The following is a 24,983-nucleotide window of genomic DNA, read 5'->3' as shown; positions in this document are numbered from 1 at the left end:
ATGGCTGCACAGAAAAGCCTCAAAGTGGAAGTTGTGACTCTGGGATAGTGAGACTCAGAGGTAAGTGTTCAGGCTTGGTGCTACAAAGGGCAGTATAGTGCTTACTTTGATTGAATCAATTGCTCTGTGTAAGTAGCTGCTGGTGCTGGCTTCCCCTGGGTGACAGAGAGGTCTACAGAGAGCGAACCAATCCAACCATCCATGGCAGGAGAACAGGGAAGATTAACAGAGCAATGCATCATAGCTGTAGCAACCAGTGATGTGTAGCAGACTGTATTTATTGACTCATTGGCTGTATTGATTGTCTCAATTGATGAAAAGTCCAGAGACAACAGACAGACGCACAGCAGATTATGCAAAATCAGAAAATAATAAAGGAAAGATGATGGGTCATGTTGTTATTTCATTGTATGAGTAAATTAACATTTCACAGCAAAAGCCTGTAATATCTGATACAAGCATTCAATCAGTTAGCGCTGCTGATCAAGTGATTAAGTGTTTGCTAGTAAAACGTCTAGTTACAGCACATTTGACTGGCATGAGTTATCCCATTCAAGTTAAGCACATACAGTAATGGCTTGGTAATTTACCTGGGCATGTATGTAGCTTTTCCTTGACAGCAAATTCTCTTTGACATTGACATTGTTCCAACAGCAGCAGCAGTTTATTTAACACGCCATTAATCTCTAACGACAGAAGACTGCATAGCAGCAGATGTTTGGTAACAAACTTCTGCTCAGTCCTCTGGTGTTTTTCTTCACCCTCATTGACATGTATTACTGTGACAAGAGGAGGGTCACAAGGCAAGCAGGACCACAAAAGTCAACTGTTATTTTTGGGAATGCTTTGGCAGCACCAAATTTTTCTTCTGCCTAGATGCAGACTCGTTTGATGCACAAAGAGAAAACAGATTCATTTGTAATACTATACCAAAACCACTCGTAGTGCACCACACTGGTGCGCATGGTCGTCAGTATGCTAATGTTCAACTGTGCAGTGAAACAATCCAATTATTGAATGATGGCCACTGTACATCTTCTCTCGTACTGAATATGTGTGCAATTAATGAGTGCAGATCAACCATAACAGTGACACAGAGTAAATTAACACTTTGGTAAACTTAAAAGGATTGTCTCCACTCAGATATAGACAACTGAAAAGATGAGCACATGTCAAAGGATTATAGTTCTATGTCTATCATGTCCTCTTTTCTCTCTCTCTTATAAAGCAGCAGAACTCTTTTAAAAGAAATAATACAGAACTCTTCATGGCATTAGCCATTGAAATAGAATATCTTTTTGTACTGAATGCTGGTGAGTGGGCGTGAGGGCAACAAACTGCAGGAAAGTAAAGGGAGAAGAAACAGGCAGAGTTTACCCTTAGGGCTCATGAGGTAAGGACACTTAACTCATCGCATGCATTGCCATAGTCAACATGATTTTTTTTTATATCAGTTCTATGCTTTAAACCCAAAAGGAATAAATCATCTCATTTACACAAATATAAATATATTTTATGTTTAGTATATACAATAATGATCTGCCATCATCAAGAAAAAGCATGTCAGTAAACTCTTGCTAATGGGTACAGACACTGCAAAGACAGCCATGATTGATTGGCGTGCTCAAGCACCCTCTGAAGACGAAGCCGGACAAGGTTAGTTTTAGTGAGAAGGCTGGTGGTGTGGCTGAGCCGTGCCATGCTAGTCCTGAGAGCTACGAGTTTCGCTGTCCTCCTCCAGCTCCCATTCAAAGTTCTGACCAGTCATTTGGTAGAACATCATGTTAAAGGGCTTGTAGAACTTGTGCAGCCGCCGAATCACATCCGGGTCAATTTTAGGATGAGTTCTCCCTTTAGACTTGCCAAGGCATCTGGGAGTGCTGCTGTCCTCTGGCTTCTTTAGACATGGAAATCCTTTCGTTTTATTAAAGTAAAAGTGTTTGTCTGTGACAATCCGCTTCAGTCCCAAGAAGTCCTGCACTTTGGCCATCTCACCAGCAGGATCAACAATGAGCCTCTCTCCACTGACAAAGTGCATTTGGGAGAGTGGGAAATACTGCATCCAGCTCTCCAGGTGAAGCGCATATATTCCTATACGCAACGCACTCCATGAGGCATCTATAAGACCCAGCGTCCGGTTCTTAAAAGCCAGAACCTCAAAGGTGGGGATATCAGGTTTCTTGGACAAAGTCTGTGTATAGTCTGAAATGGCTCTAGTGACAGGATTACGCACCACAATAATAAGCTTGATGTCTCTTGCCATGGAGTGGATGCGCTTGGGGGCATGGTTAGTCACAAAGTAGCTTGGTGTCTTCTCCATGGTGATCTGCCCCTCCAGCGTTGAAGGCATCAGGTCTCTGGGAACAGAAACAGCAGAGGGGGAAAAAAAACAGCTTAGTATGGTATTACCCTCAACACCTCTTCCAGTGCAAATAACATAACCAAGGACAAGGTGCAAGCAAATCTGGTACATTTACTAAGCAGTGCATTATTCGAAAATACAAGAGAAAATAACCGTTATTATCACTGGACATTATGTTGTGAGGAGAAACATACAGCTAATTACATCCATAGAGTAATATGCAAGAGATAAAAGAAGGAAGATGAAACAGCAGGAAAGCAAGTATGCTCATTGCTTAATTGACTCCATCTGTGTTACTCCAGGAGCTGTTTTGGAACTTTAATAATGAGTTCACTGCATATCATTAATACTGGGGTGCCTGGGGTATTGTTTTGTCATACATTTATTATGCATGCTAGGCTCACACTCTGTGCAGGCAGTTTTATTTCTAATGCACATGCACTTCCCCGGCAGGAAAGATTGGAATGGGTGCAGGCAGCTCTTTTCTTTTGCTCTTTCTGCTGCATTTAAGGTTAGGGGCCGATCATTTAAAGCAGCAGTGATTAATTATCAGATTCAAGGTGATAATTTGCAGTACAGTTGAAATGTCCCTGACTTGATGAATTTATCCAGGGAGTCGCAGGAAGCCATGTGCCATTGCCACCAATATTATGAGTTTCGTCTCTGAGTTGTAGGATAGGCCAGTGCAGAGGCAAGTATATCAAATGCACAGAGGCAACTCTTGTTTTTGCAGCTTTTATTTTTGTATCAGTAATAAAGCATAGCAATCGCCTCAAGCAAACCCTTATCAAATGTTTACACTGATGTTCATTCCAATCCGTACTGTTTTCTTTGTTTGTAGGCTATGTGATTCAGTGCTAAATTGGTACATTAAATCCTCTGTGAGACATGCAGATTATTTAACTGCTAACGAATACAAGCACAGGAGCTGTGTAATACAATGTAAAAAAGAAGCAAAATCCAAGCACGTAGAAAGCTGCTTCCCTCCAAATTCAGCAATGTTTGCTTGGAAATGAATGTCCGAACAACCGACCAAAATCCAAATGATTTCTTCTGGAGACTCACTGATTTAGTGGAGAAATTTCACCATAATTCTGGGATAAAAGCTATTTCCTTCTCCCTGCAATATTCTTTTTCCATTTGGCTGCCCTGCACCACAAACCTACAGTTGTAACGATATAGTCACATCAATCATTTGCATCTTGGACATATTCTAAATTAACTGTTCTCCAGCAAAGAATCCAATTTACTCTGCTAGACATAAGAGCTGTTATGCACATATCGACCACACACATGTATCCACGGATACTGGGCTGAAAGTCTCACAAGTGGCCTGGTAATTGCATCTCAGTAACAGTATTGCCTTCCTGATGGGTAATTTCCCTCCGGATTATGTTTGTCTCTTGACAGTATAGAACTGTGGTTACTTCTGGGCCTGTAATGGGATATTAAACATATCTACAGATAGCATAGTGACCAGAAAGAGTATTAGTTTTCATTATATTCAATCACTTTCCACACTTCCCCCTTCCAGTAATAAATGGCTAAAGATTTTTTTAACCTTTCAAGGACTTCAGGTCTGTCTGCCATTAAACTCCAAAGTCCAGTAGGTGGTCTAATAGAGCAACATCGCCATGCAGAAAAAAAAGTTCAGATACACACCACAGCGAATCACCTTGAAACAACCGACGTCCTACTGTATGGACATTAGCTGCAGCGTCTCCCTGGCAATCTTTGGAGCATATCCAATTGAAAGGACAGTTATACAGTGTTCAAGGTTACTTTTTTTGAAAACACAAACATAGCAGGCTATTATTGTAATCACGCTCATTGCTTGTCATCATACATTTAATTAAAAAGCGAGGGAAAGCACATAAGCCAGGTAGTTTGTTATTGTGCTTTTGATTGAGAATCAGTCATGGACCATGTACGTCTAAAATGTCAGTTGGATGTTGAGGCGGGAAGGAAATCAAAACACTGATAAGCAAGCTAATTTTACTGTGCATTGCAAATGACTCCTCTGGCCTTGCAGTCTAGTGGAACTGAAGTAAACACGAGCAAACAGTTAACTCTTACTTTTTTTTTTTCTCTCCACATCAGCTGCTCAGCTCAATGCAGGTCATTCAGGTGGGTAGCTAAATAAAATCCATAGCGCTAAAGTGGCGCTGCTTCCCATCTGCTGTTTACTGCCTCACACCGAGAACATACCACATAACATTTATTTCTTGCATTTCAACACATGCCTAACACTTTATTTACATAGCAAACAGAAGTTTGAAGAGAGAGGAAAGGTCTCTCATACCATTTGAGGCATTCTAACTTTGTTGCATTACGAGTATCTAAGGAAATAATACAAAATGACTTATAAAATCATTGTCAAGATATGATCCTCTGACAATTTAATGCATAAAAATGTATTTCCATCAAATATTAACAAAACATCTTGCAATCAGATACTCTGAGTGGAAGAAAGAAGTCATCCACAGTGAAATAAATGATGAAAAGAGAAAATCGACCTTTAAAACAAGTTCACTTTCCAGTTGCACCAAGGTTATGTACTCGTAGGAAAGGAATTCCATTTCACACCCACTCCTCATAATTTTCAGATCTAGAGGATGCCATTTCAGAAAGTTGATTCATTAGTAAGAATGTGAAGTACATCAAATCATATTTTGTGTGTGTGTTTGTTAAGACAGAATCTTAGCAGATAATCACAAGTCTTATTTCCTAAACACCCACTACAACATACGTGAGCATTTAACTCGATGTTTCATTCTGTTTTGTCAAACTGTTGTGCGGGGAATATTTTGAGGTATGATGAGGTGAGGCATGATGCTCATCTACATTCCCAGATACTAATAGGTCCAAGCTGTTTATGGAGAAATGCAGTTTCTCCAGAGAAGCTTTGCTGTTTCTAATAAACTCTGGCAGAGGAATCAACTCTCCCACAGTCTCTCATTTGAATTGATCACATCTCAGCTGCAGAGTATCAATCTGCCGTGCTTCCTCCACGTCATGTCAAATACAATCAATTATTCTAAAGGAGTCCACTCATAATAAGCTTCTGACTCCTTGGAGAGTGTACTTTGGAGAGGGCTCCAATGTTGTGGGCAGATTCCTGTGATTTTTCTTTTTTTTCAATAACGCCTAAAAACTAACATAATGATATTGAGGTGTAAATTACAGGAATTCTTTGCTGTCTGCCAATATTGACTCAGTAAGAGAGAATAATCCTTTTGTCGTGGAGGTGTCAGAATCTTGTCATCTTGCCATTTATGAAGGAACATAATTTTTAGTCCTATAGTAGAGAAAGCAGAAGCTGTACTCGGATTTACTAAAAATGGCTTTGATAAACCTTTATAAGTTAACCAGTGCTTAGTACAGGCAGCCCCCCCCCAACAAAAAAACAAACAAACAAACCAATAAAAGAACAGGCAAATGTATTACACTTACGATTGGAATAACAAATATCAGTCGAGGGTGTAAAAGCGTTTTTCATCAAAAACAGTCAAGACATTTGCAGTGAGAGATACTGTGGTCATTTTGCATTGAATAATCCAATTATTTCACCATGAGTGACATGTTTGTGATTACAGCAGCACAAAGAACAAAGACATGGGTTTACTGCAAAGTGGAGAGAAAACAAAGGTTGGTCAAATGAGTCATTCTTTGCTTGGCTCTCAACAAGTGGATGCGTACATGTTTGGCACACAAAAAAACAAGCCCACAGGCCAGAGCAAAGGGGTCCTGGTGGGTCTGCTGTGGAGTGGGAGGCATTGTTTTGTCACGGTTAAGGTGCAACTTTTAGGAAGAAAATAAATACAGAGAAGGCTGCCATTCTGAGCCATCAGATCATGTTCAAGTAATGGGAGAGAGTTTGGCTTGTTTTTTGTTTTTCTCAACCTGAATCTGACCCAACCACCTGATTGTGGAGTGAAAGTATCCTTTCAGCAGCCTTGCCTTTAAGCTATTAACTGGATTTAGTTATGCAATGTACATAGACCCACTTACAATTACAATGAGAATATTATGTAATTTGTCATTTAGAGCATTGAAAAAGTGACATTAGGCTTTTCACATGTGTCACACCTGTATACATATATATTTGATGAATTCTTTTTTGTTCATGTTTTAAGTTTTACATTATAATAATTAAAGATAAAACACACATGTGTGCATACACAGACACACACTTAATCCATTTCTTGCATTTAATGATTCCTTCTGAATCACTTACATATTATGTCTTTCTTTCACTATCTTCAAATCCAAGGGGCTTTTCACACCAGAAAGATATGTGTATGCATAATAGGCATAAAAGCCTTTTATTGAAATCCAGTAAAAGAGACGATATGGTTGAATGTATTTAATATTAGCTCTGCATGCTACTTTTTTGTGCAGTAGAGTCTCAGATGCAGAGCTTTTACTATTACATTGGGCAATATGGAAATGGTTTATTTTAACTTTTAGAATTTTCCTGACTCGTTTTATGTTAAACACTTATTTTCTTTCACTGACTGCCAGTTTATTTCATTTTTTCTTTTTTTTTCTTGTTTACATTTTCTGCCTGTTGTTATTAAAAACAGAAATATAGACGTTGTTACATGAGAAAGATGAAAACAAACCAAATTGTATTTCAAAATGCAGTCAGTTGCTTAGTCATCAGCAACAATAAATGCATTTTTATAAAAAATAAATCTATATTACAACATTGTTTATTATTGTTTATTCTACAATATCCCCTTTTACTCCCTTAAACTGTTTTTTTGTCTGTTAATCAACTAAAATACTAGCTATTACCAGCTATTTGAAAAACCTTTAAGACTACCATGAGCAATGGCGTCCTGTATTTGAACATTATTTTCATTTATTTATTTATTTATTGTTCTTTCACTCAGAGTTCCCAGTTTGGCTGATGCACAAAGAAGCAGCGATGAAACCAGGCCCATACTGACTGAAGAGTGTTGCTAGGTTGTTTCAAAGCTGTTTAGACAATAGGATGAAACCATGCCAAACTGCAGTATGAGATTTTTTGTTCCTTTCTTTAATCATAACAGTACATTGGGTGACAGAATGAGGAACACTTTGAGTTTTTTTTTAAAGTCACTTTATCATTTAATAGTACACTAAATTTATTAACTGCTATTAGGTGAAAATTACTATTGGTGTGGTATTACCACCTTTTAAGAGCCAAAATAAGCAAAGCAGATTAAAATCATATTTCATATATAACAGCTTTCTCATACTTACTAAGTAGTAATTAGGAGGTAATTGAGGGAGAACTCTAAGTTAATGGTCTAGTAGCTGGAGAATTTTTTGTGACGAATAAGTCATTAATAAGTGACTTATAATTATTTCTAAAGAGTCATTAAGCTACTAATGTGTGCGTAATAATAGTAAACACGTACACCTTAACATGGACTCCTATTGAACTATGAACCAAGTTCTAAAGCACTTAAACACATTTCAGGATTTCATGCTGTTTGTCATACAAACTGTTGGCTTTCTTCTCAAATGCATTGCTTTCTATCACCTGCAATGCCGTGATCACGGAATATAGACTGTATATCATCATGCCTTTTTCACAAATTCACCACATTCATTAATAAAATGCAACATTTTGAGCCTAGCGGTCAGAGTTATGCTAAATTGCTGAATGTTAATATTGTCAATCTTTCCTCAGTAGAGATTAAAAGACAAGCAAATCATGTCTGTAACATGACAAGGAGAGCAAAACTGCTATAGCCTCCACTCTAAGTAAGCCTATTATACTTGTACTTCTGCGGGACTGTAGACTTTGAGAAATAGTTGAGGACAGAAGTGACAGCTGGTCCTGATCAAACCCCTATTCCCTACTCCCTTCCTGAGATCCCCTAAAGACCATCCCATTCCAACAGTGGGCAAGCCAGGTACTTCTCTGCCCACATCACCAGACTGCAGTGCTGAGATCTGAAGCTGTGCTCAGATGCCCTTTGGACATAAAACATCATGAAATAAAGTGTGGCAATGAAGGAGACTATGAGGATGTTTGGAATGCTGTACCAACCTGCAACATTAGTACATAACAGTGTATATGAGCGAGAAAATAAGTCTATTTTTAACTGTATTAATGTCTGGGAGAGAGAACGGAAGCAATCTTATCTCAAATCAAACTTCAAGGATATTGCCTTTTTTTCAACTTCACTGTCTTGTCTTAACATTGCTGGCTATAAAAAGCAACTGATTTCTAATCATAAATCTCAAAATAAACACACAGTACATAACCCAAAATAATATCCTTACATAATGGCTCATCTGTGGTCTAATAAAAAAAACAGCAGTTTGCCACTCCTCTGAAAGACGATTGTCTCCTTTTATTGTTCTTTACTTGTTTGTTTATCTGCCTTTGAATGAACTGATGAGAGCACTTCAGACAACACTCATTCAATTTGATCACAATTGCCCTCAATATTCCATTATTGATGTTGCCACTACAGAAACAAGCCTATGTTATGTGCTTGTCCCAGCTGTGCTGCACCACTTTCACGTTCATTTATTTACAAAGTTGAGGCACAGGCGAGAACACAACATAACAACTGCATGCAGGTCAGTGTGATATGATAATATTAATGTTAATGAGCCAGTGGACAGAGTGTGACCTCTAAGGTTTTTTTTGTTTTGTTTTTTACATTTAATACTTTATCCTTGGTATTTATGTTAAAAATGTAAAGCTCTGCATTTTCTTCTGTGTGGAACAGAGGGGTTTTCATTAGCGCCTGCCTAGTCCAACTTTATTCGCTTACACCGTTAAAACCTTATCAAATGTCTAATAGCTCAACGAAATGCACAAAACAGCAGCTCTAATTGAAAGTCACACCTGAATACGTCAAAGTCAAAGGCTAAAATTTACATCCTGGCTATATTGCAGATCCAGCTCAGTTAAGCAGAACCAATTAATATGACAGTTTGAACATGATAGATTTCCTTGCCAGAGAAAAAAATGGGCAACACTTCAGGATCCAATCAGTTTAAGTTGACCACAGACAAAACTTTGCACTTGTTTGGCTGCATTATGTAAAGCAACCTTTTATTAAAATGCTCATTATTTTGATTACATAACACATCCATGAGCTCTTTCCATGCTTTTTCTAAGAGGATTTATGAGGTAGCTGAAGTGTAACTTTTGATAAAGTGTCTGTCAGAATGACAAGACTGAAAGGCATCAATTATTGTTGTTAAACAAGAAGACATGAAGATATGAGCTGCTGCATGTCATCAGATCAACACCATATGACTGAAGAAAGAAATAATGTAAAATGGATAACTAATGTCACCAAATTTGCATGTGTGACTGATATAACTTAATATAACCAGAAAGCGCAAATTGTATTTTATTGAATTTTGAGTATAATATGTAGGTCTTTGACAGATATACATTACAGACACTGTTGCTCTGCATTGCTCATAAGTACACTGATGAAAACTTAAAAGAAAAGATTTGATATCCAAATGATAGATTTTTGGCAGCTCGATCAGTTAAACACCTGGACATTTTCCAGAAATGACCTATCAGAGGCAGTATTTTTTCCTACTTTTTTCTAATTTTTTTTCCCAACTTATTATTAGGCTGTAGGTCAGCGTGACACTACGAAAAAGAAGACTACACAAACTCTTACTTTCTGTGTGCAAGACATTACCCTAACACAGACAGAACGGTTTTCTCCTTTTAGAAGTTTGAGTTAACTCACAAAATGTCAGGATGAATATTGTGAAAATTTGAAAGCAAGCAGACTTTTTTACTTTTGTCTTTTCTCATGTTGTAAAAATTGCAACTTTGCAATGAAGCCTTACAGAAATGTCAGTGTTGGGCTCGGCTGATTCTATATAATGCACCTTATTCACACATTACAACAAAGGACGCAAGTGATTGAGTTGAGTACTTGGCTATTTTCTCCCTCAAATGTATGTGTTAAGCTGGCCACAGTTGTCATAGCTAGAGAAAATGAATAATAAGCAATATAGTAAATAAAATGAAACATGTATATAGTAAAAAAGTCGCTGCTGAATTAGGTAGGGATTATTGCATTCAAAGCTAGTATTTGGTTCACTGATTCACCATCAATTCTTTTCTCCATGTATTTGTCTTGGTGCTTCAACCCAAACCTAAATAGCACTCTTCAGAGCACATTTGCATTCATTTCTTAGTTACTACACAGCAGATATTGAAATGCATCAATAAGAAATCCAGCAAAAGCAAAAGTGTGTACTGTGTTTCCTTTCTTGCCTTTCCTGTTTAACATTAATCAAGGACTTCAGCGGCTCCGACAGTACTGCAGGAACATCACACATAATGGCATATAAATGCTGCATGAAGCCACTTTCAATCTTGGCAATCCTGAACGTTTTCATTCAAATAAATGTCTGGAAGCCCCCATAAATCACTTAATGTGGTATCACAATCGTAATTAAGTCTGTTGCCGACTGATGAAAATTGTGCAGCATATTTATATTTGGAATATTACAAATCTAGTGACTTTGCCAAGAGACAAATGCTTTATTAATTTATTGTATTAAGTTATTAATTTGCACACCAAATACTACCAACTGCTACAGCTTCACATTAAAAACATTAACTAGCAAAACAAAATTGTGTTGTGTTTGACTCGGGAGGTACAAAGGATCAGCTACAATTTGGAAAACTGGGTGGTTCGACTACAACCCTGATGTCAAAGTATCTTTGGGCAAGGTACTGAAGATCAAAGTGTTGTCGATCCATCAGTGTGTGTGAATGTTAGGGTAAAAGTGCTAAGGTACAAAAAAGGCACTCGTGTAAATGGGTGAATTAGGCTAGTAGTAAGAAAGTGCTTTGAATTCTAAAATTGTGCAGAAAATTGCTATAAAAGTATCCATCCATTTACCAGTTGTGAATTAGAAACAGAAAAGGCAAAAGGTTTATCAATGAGCTGTGCACTTGTGTCAATGATTTATTAAAAATGCATCTATAAGACCTGACAAAGGTTATTTTACATATTTTTAGACGGTGGATCAGTTTGACATATCACAGGGAGTACAGGGGCAAAAAGGAGCAGACCTAAGATGTTTACATTAAAGTTTGTGTTTTTACCATCGAATCTCTAAGATTGCTTTTTTAAAGCTTGAAGTTGTGCAGACCAAACTAATAGTCATTAAGCCTATATTTGCCAGATAATTTCTCTGTAATTTGCATTTAACCAACATTTTAAATTGGGTGTGTCCTGACACATTCCCACACTGGCAACCCAGTATCTCTGCATTTTACATCGCAGTGATTGGTAGACTTGAAAGGGTTAGAAACAATACTTGTGATGTTTCAGATAGAAAAGAAACTCAGCTTTCAGAAGAAGGATTATTGTCTAAGAACAAAAGAAAGATTCGTGGTGAGGACAAACACAGACAATAAAAATACATTTAAAGTGCAGGTTTGTCCAATTTTAAACTGTAGCTAATATGGAATACACTATGACCAACGAGTCTCTGTTCATATAGTTTCTATCCTTGAGTCTTTAAGTGAATTCCTCAGTCAACTGTGGTGCAAAATTTCTAACCTCAAAAGAGATGAGAAATGCCTCTAGCATTTAACTGTCTTTATGCCTGAACCAGTGAGGACGAGGTCAAGTCTTAACACTCATTAACACTGTTTTATCTACCAGGTCCCTCTTTTCTGTTTAATTTCTTTCAACATAAATTAAATCATTGTAGCAGTTTTAAGATTGATAGAAAAACAAACATTAACTGATTAAAAATATCACTTAATTGCAATTCCTCTGTATTTTCTGTCTTCATTCCTCTGTCTCGTGTCTGACCTCCTGTTATGATCATATGATCGGCAGCAAAAACACATGGTAGTTGCTCTGAAACATGGATTCTGATCCTACTCTTTAAGCTTTGGTGCAACTTGAAAGACTTTGATCAAATTTACAAAGTAAAACGTGCAGTATCTGAAATGTTGGGTCAGCAGTTCATAGCTGCGACTGGTCAGCAACTAAAAGTGATTTTCTCTCTTGAGAAAGGGTGTGAGTCTATTCTGTCTGGAGAGTGTGGCAGCCTGCTGGTGTGCGTGATTTTAGATGACTTTGGGCAATGTGCCATTGCTGATAGTGCTTTGTAAACATTGTATTTCATTTTAAATATGGTGTGACTCATGTATCACACAGCATAGCATGTTGGTCCTGTCCAACGATTTTTATTATGGTCTGTGTCTTTCACATCTTGCACTGCACCTCTGTCCCCATGTTCTAGGCATTTCATATTCTGTATATACTTCTATATTGCAGTGTGCATGTGGCTCCTACGAGTGCTTGAGAGTATATTTCACTTTTGTCTCGCATTTGGAAAAAAAAAGCCTCTAAGATTTTTGCTCCCAACAGGCAAAACAGAAAGCAAGAAAAGAAAATAAGGTAGGCATGAAATAAACTGTATCTATTACCCGTGTTTGAGAGATTTACCCACTACCTGTCTCTGCTTATACACGGTGCAACAGTGTGTAGTGTGGTGCAAAAGCACCTTTAATACCAATCAAACAGAGCGGCACAAATTCTTTTAAGCTGCTTTTGGTCATCTGGGCAGGTTGGCCCATCATAATACTCATTGTAAAATATTACCTTTGGCTGTGGCAAGAGGGGATGGAAAACAGATGAGAAAGGTTCCTGTATAATATGGGGGTATGTGGTGCACCTGACAAAGGGAGGAAAACAGTTATGTGTCTAAATGCAGGTTGTTGCTAACAGCACTTTAGCCCATCATCAACTAATCGATGTGCACTTTTATTAGTGTCTTGTTTTTTTTTTTAGCCCATACAAAGAAGCTTGAAATGAAACGTATCAACAGCAACATGAATCTTTCAAGCATTTAGGATGCTTGAAAGCGAGAGAGGGAAAATAAAAACTCCCCTCCAAACAACAAGAACAACAACACTGATCAGCCAAGGCCTGGAACACCCAAGGGAGTATAAAAATAAATTATTAAATAAATAATGTGTTTCCCAAAATATGTTTAATACATTATACTGAGATTTGCAAGTTCTCCTTTTCCTCCATATGTTTCTTTGGCTTCCTCTTTGTTGGGTTAATTGGTGATTGCAAATTGGCTGTAGGTGTGAATGTGAACATGAATGGCTGACTGTCTCTGTTTTAGCAATGCAATAGACTGACAGCCTTTCTAAGGTGTACCCTGCCTGTCACCTCAAGGCAGCTGGGATAGGCTCCCTTTGCCCCCATTATGTTCCTCATTTTTTGGATCTTTATCAATTCGTGACTTCAAAATTGCAATGGAAGTAACTACGTATACTGTTAAAAAAGACAGCTAACTTAATCCACTAAAAAGGCTAATACGCGAGTATTCAAGATAAAGCAGAAGATATTTCTAAAAACAATAATAATGAATAAAAGTGACATTTTTGTCTTGCAAACTGCAAGATGTGGCCACAGATCACGTTCATGACATTTCTGAGCTAAAGCAATTACAGCGTGAAGTCAAAAACACAGCAGGGTGCCCTGCAATAATGTGGTGGAAACTGCTGGTCGCAGGTGTCCATTTTCATGGCGGCGGCATGTGAATTAAGCTAGCAGCAAAAGTTCTTTTAAATGAGCCGTGAACTTATAAACAAAAAGTTTCATGTGCAAGAGAGACGAGCTGATGAAAACATTCTGCCACGTGTTTTATTTCTATGAGGACGTCTCGTTTAATATTAACAGTGGAAGTGTTGGCATGGTTGGGTAAGGAGAAAGGTAAATGATGAAAGCCCCCTGAGTGAAACCTGTGATCAGAAGAGTCTGAGAGACTTCTAAAGACAGACAGCCCTTTGAAAATGACTAAACCACACAGCAGTTTGCATAAACACTGGGACTGTCATTTGGAAAAATAAAACATTGATTTTTCAGGTAATCTTCTTAATCCCATTTGCATCAGTGACAGCATCCGTCATAAAGCTTTAAAACTTCTAACCTGATCTTGGGCAGTTTATATAATGTACTGATAATGCAAACAACATGCTAAGATGAGAATCACTACGTGGTGGTGCATTGAGCACTTTCCAACAAATGCATATGCACACGAATGGTGTCATTTCGTCACGACATGAGGAAATTTACTTTGTCATTTGTGTTTCATGAGAACAACTTGCACAGGCTGGGAGCTCTAATTTAAAGAGCAGTCAGAAACTGAAGAGTTGAAAATAAATTACTGCTGAAAGTCTGAGAAATGGGGTTTTTGAAGTTGAATGTGTAGCTGCTTAAATGCACAGACAGTGCAAAATAACAGTGCTGCTAAATATCAATTAACTATAAAGCGTCACGTGCCAGCATTTCACAAAGAAGCGTCAGAAATGAAATGTCTGCTGTAGTCGAATGTAGTTAAAATGTTGTTAAAGTTGACATTATAATGCTTTGATTTAGCAAACAGATGAAACAAAATTTTGTCAAAGATGATAACTTTTAGAATAAATTATTTGTGCCAAATAAGGAAGAAGCATTGCTTGACATATTTTACAGCTAAAAGATCCTTTCAACATTTATCACAAACAGCGTTGCTGACAATTAAGGTTCTTGATAAAATGTATCACGTATGCAAGGATGTTTTTAAAATGTGCATCATTTTGTTGTTCCTCTGATCTACATTTTATTTTGGACTTGAAGTGAGGCAGATATGTTTGTGCTGTAACATCTGGAAGCAAGGCAATAGGCCGCTAAGAATGTTATAATCATGCAGACAAGGCCTAAGCTGCTCCATTACGGGCTAAGCTGACCTATCAGTGGGGCTTTTGCTAATCCAAATTGTGCTTTAGCTGGCAGAGATTGCTCAATTCAGACAGTCTGTTGGGAGGGCTGAAAAGCTGAAATAATTCACCTGCCATGTGAGCTGCTATCACTTATAAGATAGTAAACTCCTAGTATCATATATGCACAAGACATGATGTATTTTTCTAATTAAAAAAAAGTTTATTTCCATTCTATTTGCTTGCCATGAAATGCCAGCTATGGTCAGTTCAAAGTGCCTTAATTGTGCTTTCATTTTATACAGGCTTAATAGCCCAGCTGCCATGCTTACATCATGCTCAAACCAGCCCTGTGACAGTTATATTTGCAACTGCAGGCAGAGGAAAGCACAGAACGTGCTGTTAAATGTATGTGTTTACTTGCAGAGGCCTTTTCTTATATCTGGCAAAAAAGGTGTTTTAAGGCCCTGCTGGAATGCTCAAGATGCAAATGCACAACTTGGCAGGCCCAGAATTCTTGCCTGTGTTGGGGGAATTTTGTTTTCACTGTGACTTATGTACAGAGGCAAATCTATTATGTTTCTGCATGGTGTGACTTCATCTAAAATCAGCAGCACAGAGTTGGCTCCACAGATAGACTGTGTTACCCAGCTGACATGACACTGGGGAAATTAATTTGCTACAGTCATATAATGGTTGGTTATTTAATCACTGTTAGATTTAATGTAACACCTTAATCTCACAGGGTTGCTTCCCCTGCCGGAGTTTCATACCTGCAAAGACTGAAGGGATTAGAGACAGGATTAGACAGAGTCCACTATAAACAGGACCTAACTCTGCAGCGTGAACGGGTTCGCTGTGCTGTCGGAAAGAAAACACGAAAATAGCTACTAAACAACTGCTCCGCTAAGTGTCTCTCTTTATGGAGGAATAGCTTCGTATCATGGCTTTTGAGCTTTCTGGTTTCTGTCATGTATATTTAATCATTTTGAAGATCAAAGCGTGGCACGTTCCTTCCCAGTCTCATGGACTCAAATACTTGCAACTATAATATTAGCTGAACATCAACCAAAGATCTCACTGAGCAGAGCCACTCTGCAAGACCTGTTTATTTTGTCAGTTCCGCATTATTTCTGCTGGTTACAGCCCCAAACCACCAGAAAGACAGTCTTTATCATAGAGGAAATGGGCAGACAACACCTCAGCTGTGAAATGGCTGTTGCAAGTCATTGAACATCTCTCTGGTTTTCAATACTCAAGATGGGAGGAGATATGAGGATGTAATCCTTGAATGAATCTCAGTATAGCCCTCAGCCTTTTGAGCAGCTTGTTTGAGCACTTCCAGTAAACCCTGTACACACCCTTAATCTCCCCAGCAGAGGTAGTTTGACACAGCAAGGGAATCTGCCATAAACACACATCACAAACGCAGGATAATGTTTTAGAGATATACAGATTTGCTCATGTAATCCAGGCTGCCAAAGGGAGAGCTTAAAGAGAAATGTGTCAAATGTTTATAGATAGAATAAAACCAAATATTAAACCTTAATCTCAGAAGGCTTTTTGATATTGTTGTCCTTACATGTTTTGCACCATTCTTGAAATGTATCACTTACCATTTATATAAATAGTAAAGAGCTAAGTTACCTAAAAAAAAACATGCTTTATGAAAATGTGTAAAAAAGATTTTGTGTTTTTAAAGTCATCTTCCTTCAGATGGCTTCTCCTAATATAACTGAATATGCTGAAACACAAACTGCCCATGTAAAAACAAGCAGCTCAGGGCTATGGCACCACAGCACATTTACTTTTAGATAAGGACATAAACATACGTTCTTAGAAAACCATGCTGTATCACATACTCCTGAAACAGGCAGGTATGCAGCAATTTATAGAGTAATTCTACCCGCTCAGCACTAACTTTTTTTTTTTGCCTCTATTTACATCAGTTTAACAGTTTCCCACCTCGGTTTCCACTGGCTAAAGGATAAAATTGAATTCTGTACAAAGTCCAGATGCATCCCGAGTCAGTTACACCAAAAAAACAGTTACCCGTGGTCATGGCATGACAGTGTTATGGTTTGAATTTGGCTGAAAAGATATAAACCACATCTGGGTTGTCTATATTGCCAAATCTGTGCCACAGCTTAGCTGTTTATTTGGAACACAATCCTGCCAAAGAAAATTTGCTGACTGGATAATGCACTTAGAGGCACACTGTGCACCACACTGTCCCTATGCACATTCAAATTAGCTGATAAATGCATATTTGCAAAGCTGGGAGTTCACTGTGTGGTGTGCTATAGTTCCTGTTGTCCTTGTACAGTACAGAATCTTTGAGCTTCTGCTACCAAGTAAATCCCTGTGATACAGACAAAGGTAAGGGAAATATTTCCAAATGCTGACCTGGTGTTACATAACAAACCCATTACTCCTTTACTCCAAAATTCTATATTGTATATTGACTGGAAATTAAATTCTCCAAAAAGCAAATGCACTCCTGACATGGGAGTGCCTTATCAATAACTACCAGCTAAAGCAGGTACACTTCAACACAGAGGATAAATGAGTTAAAGCAAATTATCCATATGGGCTGAGTTGCATGTTTTAATTACTTGTGAAGCCTGCTCTGCTATCTCTTGTATTCTTCACATCAGTATTCAATTAAGCACTGTGATCAGATGATTTGGCACGGCAAACTGCATTGCGGCATTGAAATGCAAGGAGTAAAGGAGCTGTATATTACAAAGAAGGTATTTTTCTAGTGAATGAATCTGGGATATATAGATGATTGCAATTAATAACAATCAACAATGATAATAATAATCCTTTGGACATGCATTTCCATCGCCACATTTTGAGCACTTTGAGCACTCAATTGGAAGTTGAACTGTTGTCTTATCTCTGCCAGTAGTCAAGTTTTCTTCTGTGCAGTGAGTTCTGTGTTACCATACATCATTAACCACTATGAGCTCTTCACTGATTCATCATCCACGAAAAACAGCCTTTGGTGTGTACACCAAGTTGACCAGTACTTGAACTCTCCATGTTATGCTGCAGTGGTTATGGACCCTCCCTTTATATAAAAGAAAAGCTCAGTTAATTTAAAGAATCTAATTTCCCAATCAATCTGCATTTATAAATCGAATTGGACTCCGGGGTGTGTAAAGTTGCACAATAAATTAATTGCTTAATGACTCCTGCACATACAAGCAATATTTTCTTATGATTCCAGCAGTAGAACAGAAGGCTTCTGAAAAGCAAGCACCTCATTTGAAAGCTCACAAAAGCAACAAACAAGAGCTCTTTGTAGCTCCTTGTTAGCAGATATGTCTTATAATCTTGTAATGGTAGTTCAGATATCGTTCACAACACAATGTGACTTGATATTTTCTTCAACAGGAATCTATTTAGGCAATAAATGTGCGCAGAAATCAAAATAGCTTCACCAAAGGCCCTCTCTAGTGACTTTATCAGCTCATTCAAATGTCAGAAATGTGTTAAAGTAAAAGCAAGGTATGATTATCTCCACCGCTCTGAAATTTGGCGTAAATGAGGCTTTGGTGTGAAGAATAGAAAAGGGGCTAGGAAAATCCAGGTGCTATTTCGTTTAGCAGTCATTAATTAGGTGTAATGGTTTTTTTTTTTTCAAGGGAACAACCGTCTGCCAGAAAGACAGCGGTTTTGAGAATACCTAAATTAAACTGCATAAAATGACATATTATAGGCAAAAGAATATGACAAGACTGGCGTACAGGAAAAAAATGCCAAGAACAAGCACAATGAAAATAGTGATACTGCAGTGCCAGCTTTGGGTTTGGTTAACGGGAGCAAAGGAGTACTGATTAATATATAAATACTTTCTAGAATAAAAGAGAGGGGGAACATCAACCTGGCCTTGTCAGTATGCAGTACTGAGCCTTAAGACATAGTGAAAATTGGTACTTTTCGATATAAAATTGTAAACACTAATAAATAAATAACAGGATTTCATCAGAATGTCGTGGCAAAACTGGACTGAGGACAGACACTCTGGACACAGAGCCCTCACAAGTCCTTGTCAGGGCTCTGTGTCCAGCGTGCATGCCATCCAACACCTCTGGGTTTTACTGGAATGCCGAATGTAATCCAGGCTTTATTGCCCAACATCAGTAATGCTCTTGTGACTGAATAAGAGCAAAGATCCCCTTGCCCTGGTTTCAAAATCTGCTAAAAAGCTCTCACAGAAGAGTAGTATTTTAATCACCATTTCCCATGCAGGCATCACAAATGCAATTTATCAAGAGTCCAGCCATTTTCAAACCTACAAAGCCATTATGTATAATAGTTTGTATATTATGTAAGTAATTACATTAAATCATTAAGAATAATGTTGCTGTTTTTGGTTCATCTTTGGGATATTGCATTATTTGTTGTAAATTACTTTAGTTTCTATGAAGACAGAGTGCCATTAATATTACTCATCAGAGACAGGTTTCACATAAGGATGCATTTTTCCTCGTTTCATCTGAAAATATAAAGTGTTGCCCTCTCTCACCACTTAGATACTGAAGACATTATGAAACCAAGAGTGGTTTAACCAAGGATAATCTCAGATGAACTTAAATGGGTAAAGCTATTAATGGACAGTTTGTATAGTTGAGCACAGCAGTTAAAAGCTTGTCAGGAAGAATTTTTCTCCGCAATAAATCCTTTGCTTGGTTATTCACATGATCACATTTCAAATGTGCATTTCCAAGTCAGCAGGTCTTACTAATCTTTACAAGCCCAGCTGAATGTTGTGTTCAAAACCTTGGCAATTTGCATGATTCATGTGAATATTCACACACTGTGGATGCATGCAATGTGTTGTTCATTCCTCGGGTTGTAACAAGCTCAGTAAGAATTCCTCTTCTTGTCTTGGGAAGGGTTTTTAAGCCATAAAAAATTTCAGGGTATATTATGAGAAACAATATTATCGCAAGCTCCACCTGATGATTGCCTCATTATAAATGGTTTGCACATTGACTTTTACCTCAGCAAGACAGAGGGCTATTAAAAGATGCTTTATTCTCCTTCTGGATGTTCATTATTTTGCACAGCTAAGGATGTTGACATCTCAAACAAAATCCCTGAAGTGACCAGCCTCAGGCCTGTCAGGGGAAATTTAGATAAGCTTCATATGCATACATTTTCTCTACCAAAACTGATGAGGCACCATCACGATAATGTAATCTCACGAACATACTTCTTTTGTACTTTTCATTTCTACAACCAGTTAAATTAGACTTGACTAATCCCTTCAATGAAACACATTCTATACATGTAACATATCATGAGTATAATGTAGCAAAGAGGAGAACAAAAAAAACAACAGACATCCGCTTCAGACACTTCAGAGCCAGAGCGATGACGTCTTAGAGAAAGACATTATTATTGATAAAGATATGGTACGCGTCCCAATTGGACAGCTCTGTATTCCTGATGACTTAATGTGCTGCTTGTGACAAGCACAGCCAGTCTCATGATCACATTGTCAGACATTCTCAGTAAAGCTTGTAATTATTCGTGTTGCTTAAGTGCTGCAAAAGAGAAAAGTGTCCAGTTTGACTTACTTTACTAAAGCCTGTTTGAAATAAATTGAGTCTTTTTCTTTACAACACAGTTGGGCTCTTCGTACATTTCATAATGGCTTATTGAGATAAAAACCCAAGGCACCGGCAAACCCAAGTGCTACGATGTTGACGTGTATGGTGCAAAGGCTTCTTGGTTTCTCTAATTGATGCTTGGTAATTAAAATGTCTAACTAGAGTATTTGTATACCTTAAAGGTTAAGTTTGTTATACTGAAGTGTGTTTTTTGATGTCCCTGACCTGCAAGTAATCAAATCAGGCACTTATTATGTTGATTTGATTACTATTTAGCAACATAGTGCACCCATGATATCTCCCTGTTATTCTCAGAGCAGATGTTCAGAGCAATCTGATGGAGCACCGCAGGAATGTAAAAGAGGCTGTTAAGAGAAAAAGCTACTGTAAAAAAGCTGCACTTTTACAGGTTTGACTATATAAAATTAATATAAAAATTAAAATATTTACACACTGTCACAAACACATAAAGCTTCAGAATGGAGTAGAAAAAATAGTCTGTAATGACTATAAGCAGTAAGTCTGCTTATTAAGTCCTTAAGTTTTGGACATATAGTTTATAACAACATTAGTGGCAGTTAAGAAAAAAAAGATTTCATCGTTAACTTCTTTGTTTTATAGAAAACCCTCATTGACAATAATGGCCTATATTGTTTTTAAAAAATAAATAAATATGAGTCATAGCCAGTCAGTAAGAGCTAAAGCTATAATTCTATTTTTTTAAAGCAAAACACAGAGACCTAAGGCAAAAAATAAATATTTGACTCAACTGATAGCATGTTGCATATTATTATTATTAATATTATTATTATTATCGTACCATCATAGCCATTGTCACAGCAGTGAAGCAGGAAGATACCACGCAGGCTTTGTAGCTTAAGTGTTACCTGCTTACTAGCAGTACTTAAATGCAATATCAGTATTTCATCTGTATTAGTATTTCATAGGCTGAAAGCCTTTTGTTTTCATATAGTGACACACATATACACACACACATACAAAAATACTGCTTTTTCCTTATTTATTTCCTGTTGTTCTTTGGGAAACTGCTTCCCCCATTGTGTCTTGTATACTAACCTATGTCTGCATTTAGTTGTTAGGTAGCGTATATATTCACCTATGAACATAGTTACTTTTCAAGAGTCCTTTACAATGTTTTGGATTACTTTTGTTGTGCACTCGGTAAATAAAATTTAAATCAAATCCGAATGCAGTCATTTGTGTTGTAGTTCATAAACTCATATTTTATTCACAATAGAGCATAGAAAACATATAAAATGTTTAAATTCAGAAAGCGCACCATTTAAAAAAAAAATAGTTTTGAATTTATGAAAAAAGTCGGTGTGGGGTCGTGTTTCCCACTGAATTTCCTGTTCTTTTAACAGCAGTCTTCTCTGGGAACTGAGGAGAGCAGTTGCTGGACTTTTGGGAGAGGAATGTTGTCCCATTTTTGTCTGATATAAGATTCTAGCTGCTCAACCGTACTGGTCTTAGCTGATTAAAGGTCTATACTGCAGGCTGGACAGTTTTCTACTGTGAAGTGCTGCTGTTTTGATAGTAGCAGTATGCAGTTCAGAATTGTCTTGCAGAAACATGCAAGACCTGAAAAAGATGTCATCTGGGTAGGAGAACATGTTGCTCCAAAACCCATATGGACATTTTAGCACCAATGATGCCTTTCTAGCTGCCAGATTAATAAGCAAAGTACCCCCATACAATAAGATATGCAAGCGTTTGAACTGAGTGCTGGATGGTCCATCTCCACTTTGTTCTAAAAACCAAACTTTCAAACTTTCTGCTTTTCCTCAGTGCATTTTAAATGACCAAGAGAAGATGGTGGTGAACTGTTCCACACAATTCTCAGATAATGAATGCCATAAAATTTATCACGTTTAAACTTGTGTGACATTATTATATAAGTGGCAGAGAGTCTGTGGTAATTTAATCAGGAGAGACTACATTTTAAAAGCATTGCTTGATTGCACTTGAAGGGATCGCTTTTGGCCAAAAGACATAAAGCAACAACTGGAGTGACAACATTTAGCTGATGTAAATCTCATTTGATGGTTGAAACAGAGAGCACACTGATTTTCTAAGATATTGGCAAACACTTGGTAAGAAGAAACTAAGGAATGCTGACTGAATATAAATGGAGGGATGGATATTTTAGTGTCAGGACTAAATTTAAGTTCAACTTTGTTACCTGACAACATTTGTCTGTTCCCCATTCAGGTTACTGACCCGTTATCTTTTTAATACCACCAACTTTGTCAGCCTTTTCTGTCATTTGCAAATCTTTGCATTCATTTTATGCAGCTTGCACATTTTTGGGGAATTGGGCCAGCAAAACTGACTTTTTATAGTTTTGTCCTCATGTTGTTTTCTAGCAGTTTTAGTTGACACTAAAGTTTGGTTAATACATATTTACATATTTATTTTACAGTAAATTGTGTCTCTATTCTGTCCCTTCTTCTTTAAAAATATCACTTTCACTTGAAGACAGAGCGTTTTGTGATGTTTTGATGGTATGACACTCTCTTGCCGTGTTTTCAAGTGCGTGTTTCTTGGCCCCAGACAATCCCCAACCTTCGCTGTGAGCTGATATGACAGAGAATGCAGTCTGGCTGTCATTTGCCCTGACCATGACAGAGAAGCACATGGCTGTGAGCTGCATACACATTCTTCTGCGCAGAGTCTGCCTACACCACTGACACTCTATCTCAGCTAGAATGAGCTGTGTTCACACCCTGAAACCCAACAGTACTCTTTGTAATAAAAGTATTTTTCAAGTGGGTCTGAATAGCTGTCAAGACACATCATTGTTGTTCCTTTTGGCCATTTTAAATAAAGCAGGTGCACAAAAAACACAATAGAACCTCATATAGCTCAGCTAAACCCTTTGCCCCACAGCTGACAGGCTCGTCGGCTGGTATTTGGGTGTAAATTTTCAAAAAGCAAGAAAAAGCATTCTCATACAAACATACACAAAATCCCTGATATCCTTAAGGAAGAACAGTGAACATAATATTCTAAAATACAGGAATACCAAAAACTAACATTTTCTCCAAACATATGTTTGTGACAAAATGGAAAGTGACTTTACTGCAGCTACAAATAGCCACTTGGTAATACACATATGGTACCATATGTGTATTACCAATAATGAAAATTGCTTCAGCCTTCATGTGTTGTTTAAACATACAAACAAACAAACATACAAAACATATTTTTTTTACATTAAAAAATTTACAGTATAAAAGAAAATTACTGTGTAAAGAGTAGTTTTATCGTGGTAATTCAGCAGACTGACCGCACATTCCACAAAGCCTCACAGTCAAGAGTCTGCTGAATATGACCAGCTGAAAAAAATGTTCACTTAAAAAAAAAATTCCCTTAATACAACTACAAAATGCAAATATTTTGAATATGACATGTAAAAAGAAAAAAGAAATGCTTCTGGATTTTTCTTATAATCATAAATTTAGTATAGTGTCATTATGCCTCTCGTATTTGGGGGACCAAAGAGGAAGTCTGACTTTAAGGTGATCCTGCTCTTTTTTCTTCCCTGCACTTTTATGAACTACTTGTCATACATTAGAATAAATCGTGTCTAAAAGGTTGTCATTCATATAAACCAGAGCTATTTCAAATGTTGCACAAAAGAGATGCCGAGGTTATTATCTGTATAGGCAGAAGTGTTTTGATAACTGCCTTGATAGGATGGCCTTGTGAAATCTTGTGAAAAAGAATATGAAGGAAATGTCAGTCAAAGTGGTTAAATGTCATCTAACATGCATCACAGATCAGGGAATAAAACTTCATTGCAGCCAATTAAAGATAAATATGCCACAGACCAATATGAGAGACATTAGGTTAACAGGTTACTTCCATTTCATAGCAATTAGCCCACTGTAGAGTCAGAAGTTCTAGAGTCAAAGTGAGGGCTGAGCTGCTCAGCACAATGTGACGAGCTCCTGGCACATGACATCAGTTAGTTGGAATCCAAGTCTCTGACCTTTGCTGCCTCAAAGAGTGTTGAGCTTTCTGTTCAGTGCTTGCTCTACGATTGTGGGTTACATATCACAGTGAAGACTGATCTCTTGACCCGGATTGATATACTGGCTACCCTTTGCCTCCTTGCTTGTTGATGCTATTCATGCTCAAAAACATCTGGCTGTTACAGACTGAAAAAAATCAAATAAAGCAACACCTCGCATGACCTTTTGAATATTACATCATTATCATTAATTTACCTGCTTATATT

General features: G+C 37.5%; 1 protein-coding gene across 1 annotated transcript in view; it reads right to left on the bottom strand.

Moving 5' to 3' along the window:
- Positions 1–262: 262 nt before the first annotated feature.
- The window catches only part of hs3st4 (heparan sulfate (glucosamine) 3-O-sulfotransferase 4), an 85,444-nt gene continuing 60,723 nt past the window's right edge, over positions 263–24,983 (bottom strand). The window contains exon 2 of the mRNA XM_003442187.4: positions 263–2,357. Within this exon, the coding sequence (XP_003442235.1) occupies positions 1,703–2,357 (655 nt within the window). The 3' untranslated portion in view covers positions 263–1,702. The remainder of the gene's footprint in view (positions 2,358–24,983) is intronic.

Source organism: Oreochromis niloticus, linkage group LG4 (genome assembly GCF_001858045.2).
Source record: "Oreochromis niloticus isolate F11D_XX linkage group LG4, O_niloticus_UMD_NMBU, whole genome shotgun sequence".
Classification (NCBI taxonomy): Eukaryota; Metazoa; Chordata; class Actinopteri; order Cichliformes; family Cichlidae; genus Oreochromis; species Oreochromis niloticus.
The sequence above is the reverse complement of the archived record's forward strand: the minus strand, read 5'-3'. Positions and strand labels throughout refer to the sequence as shown.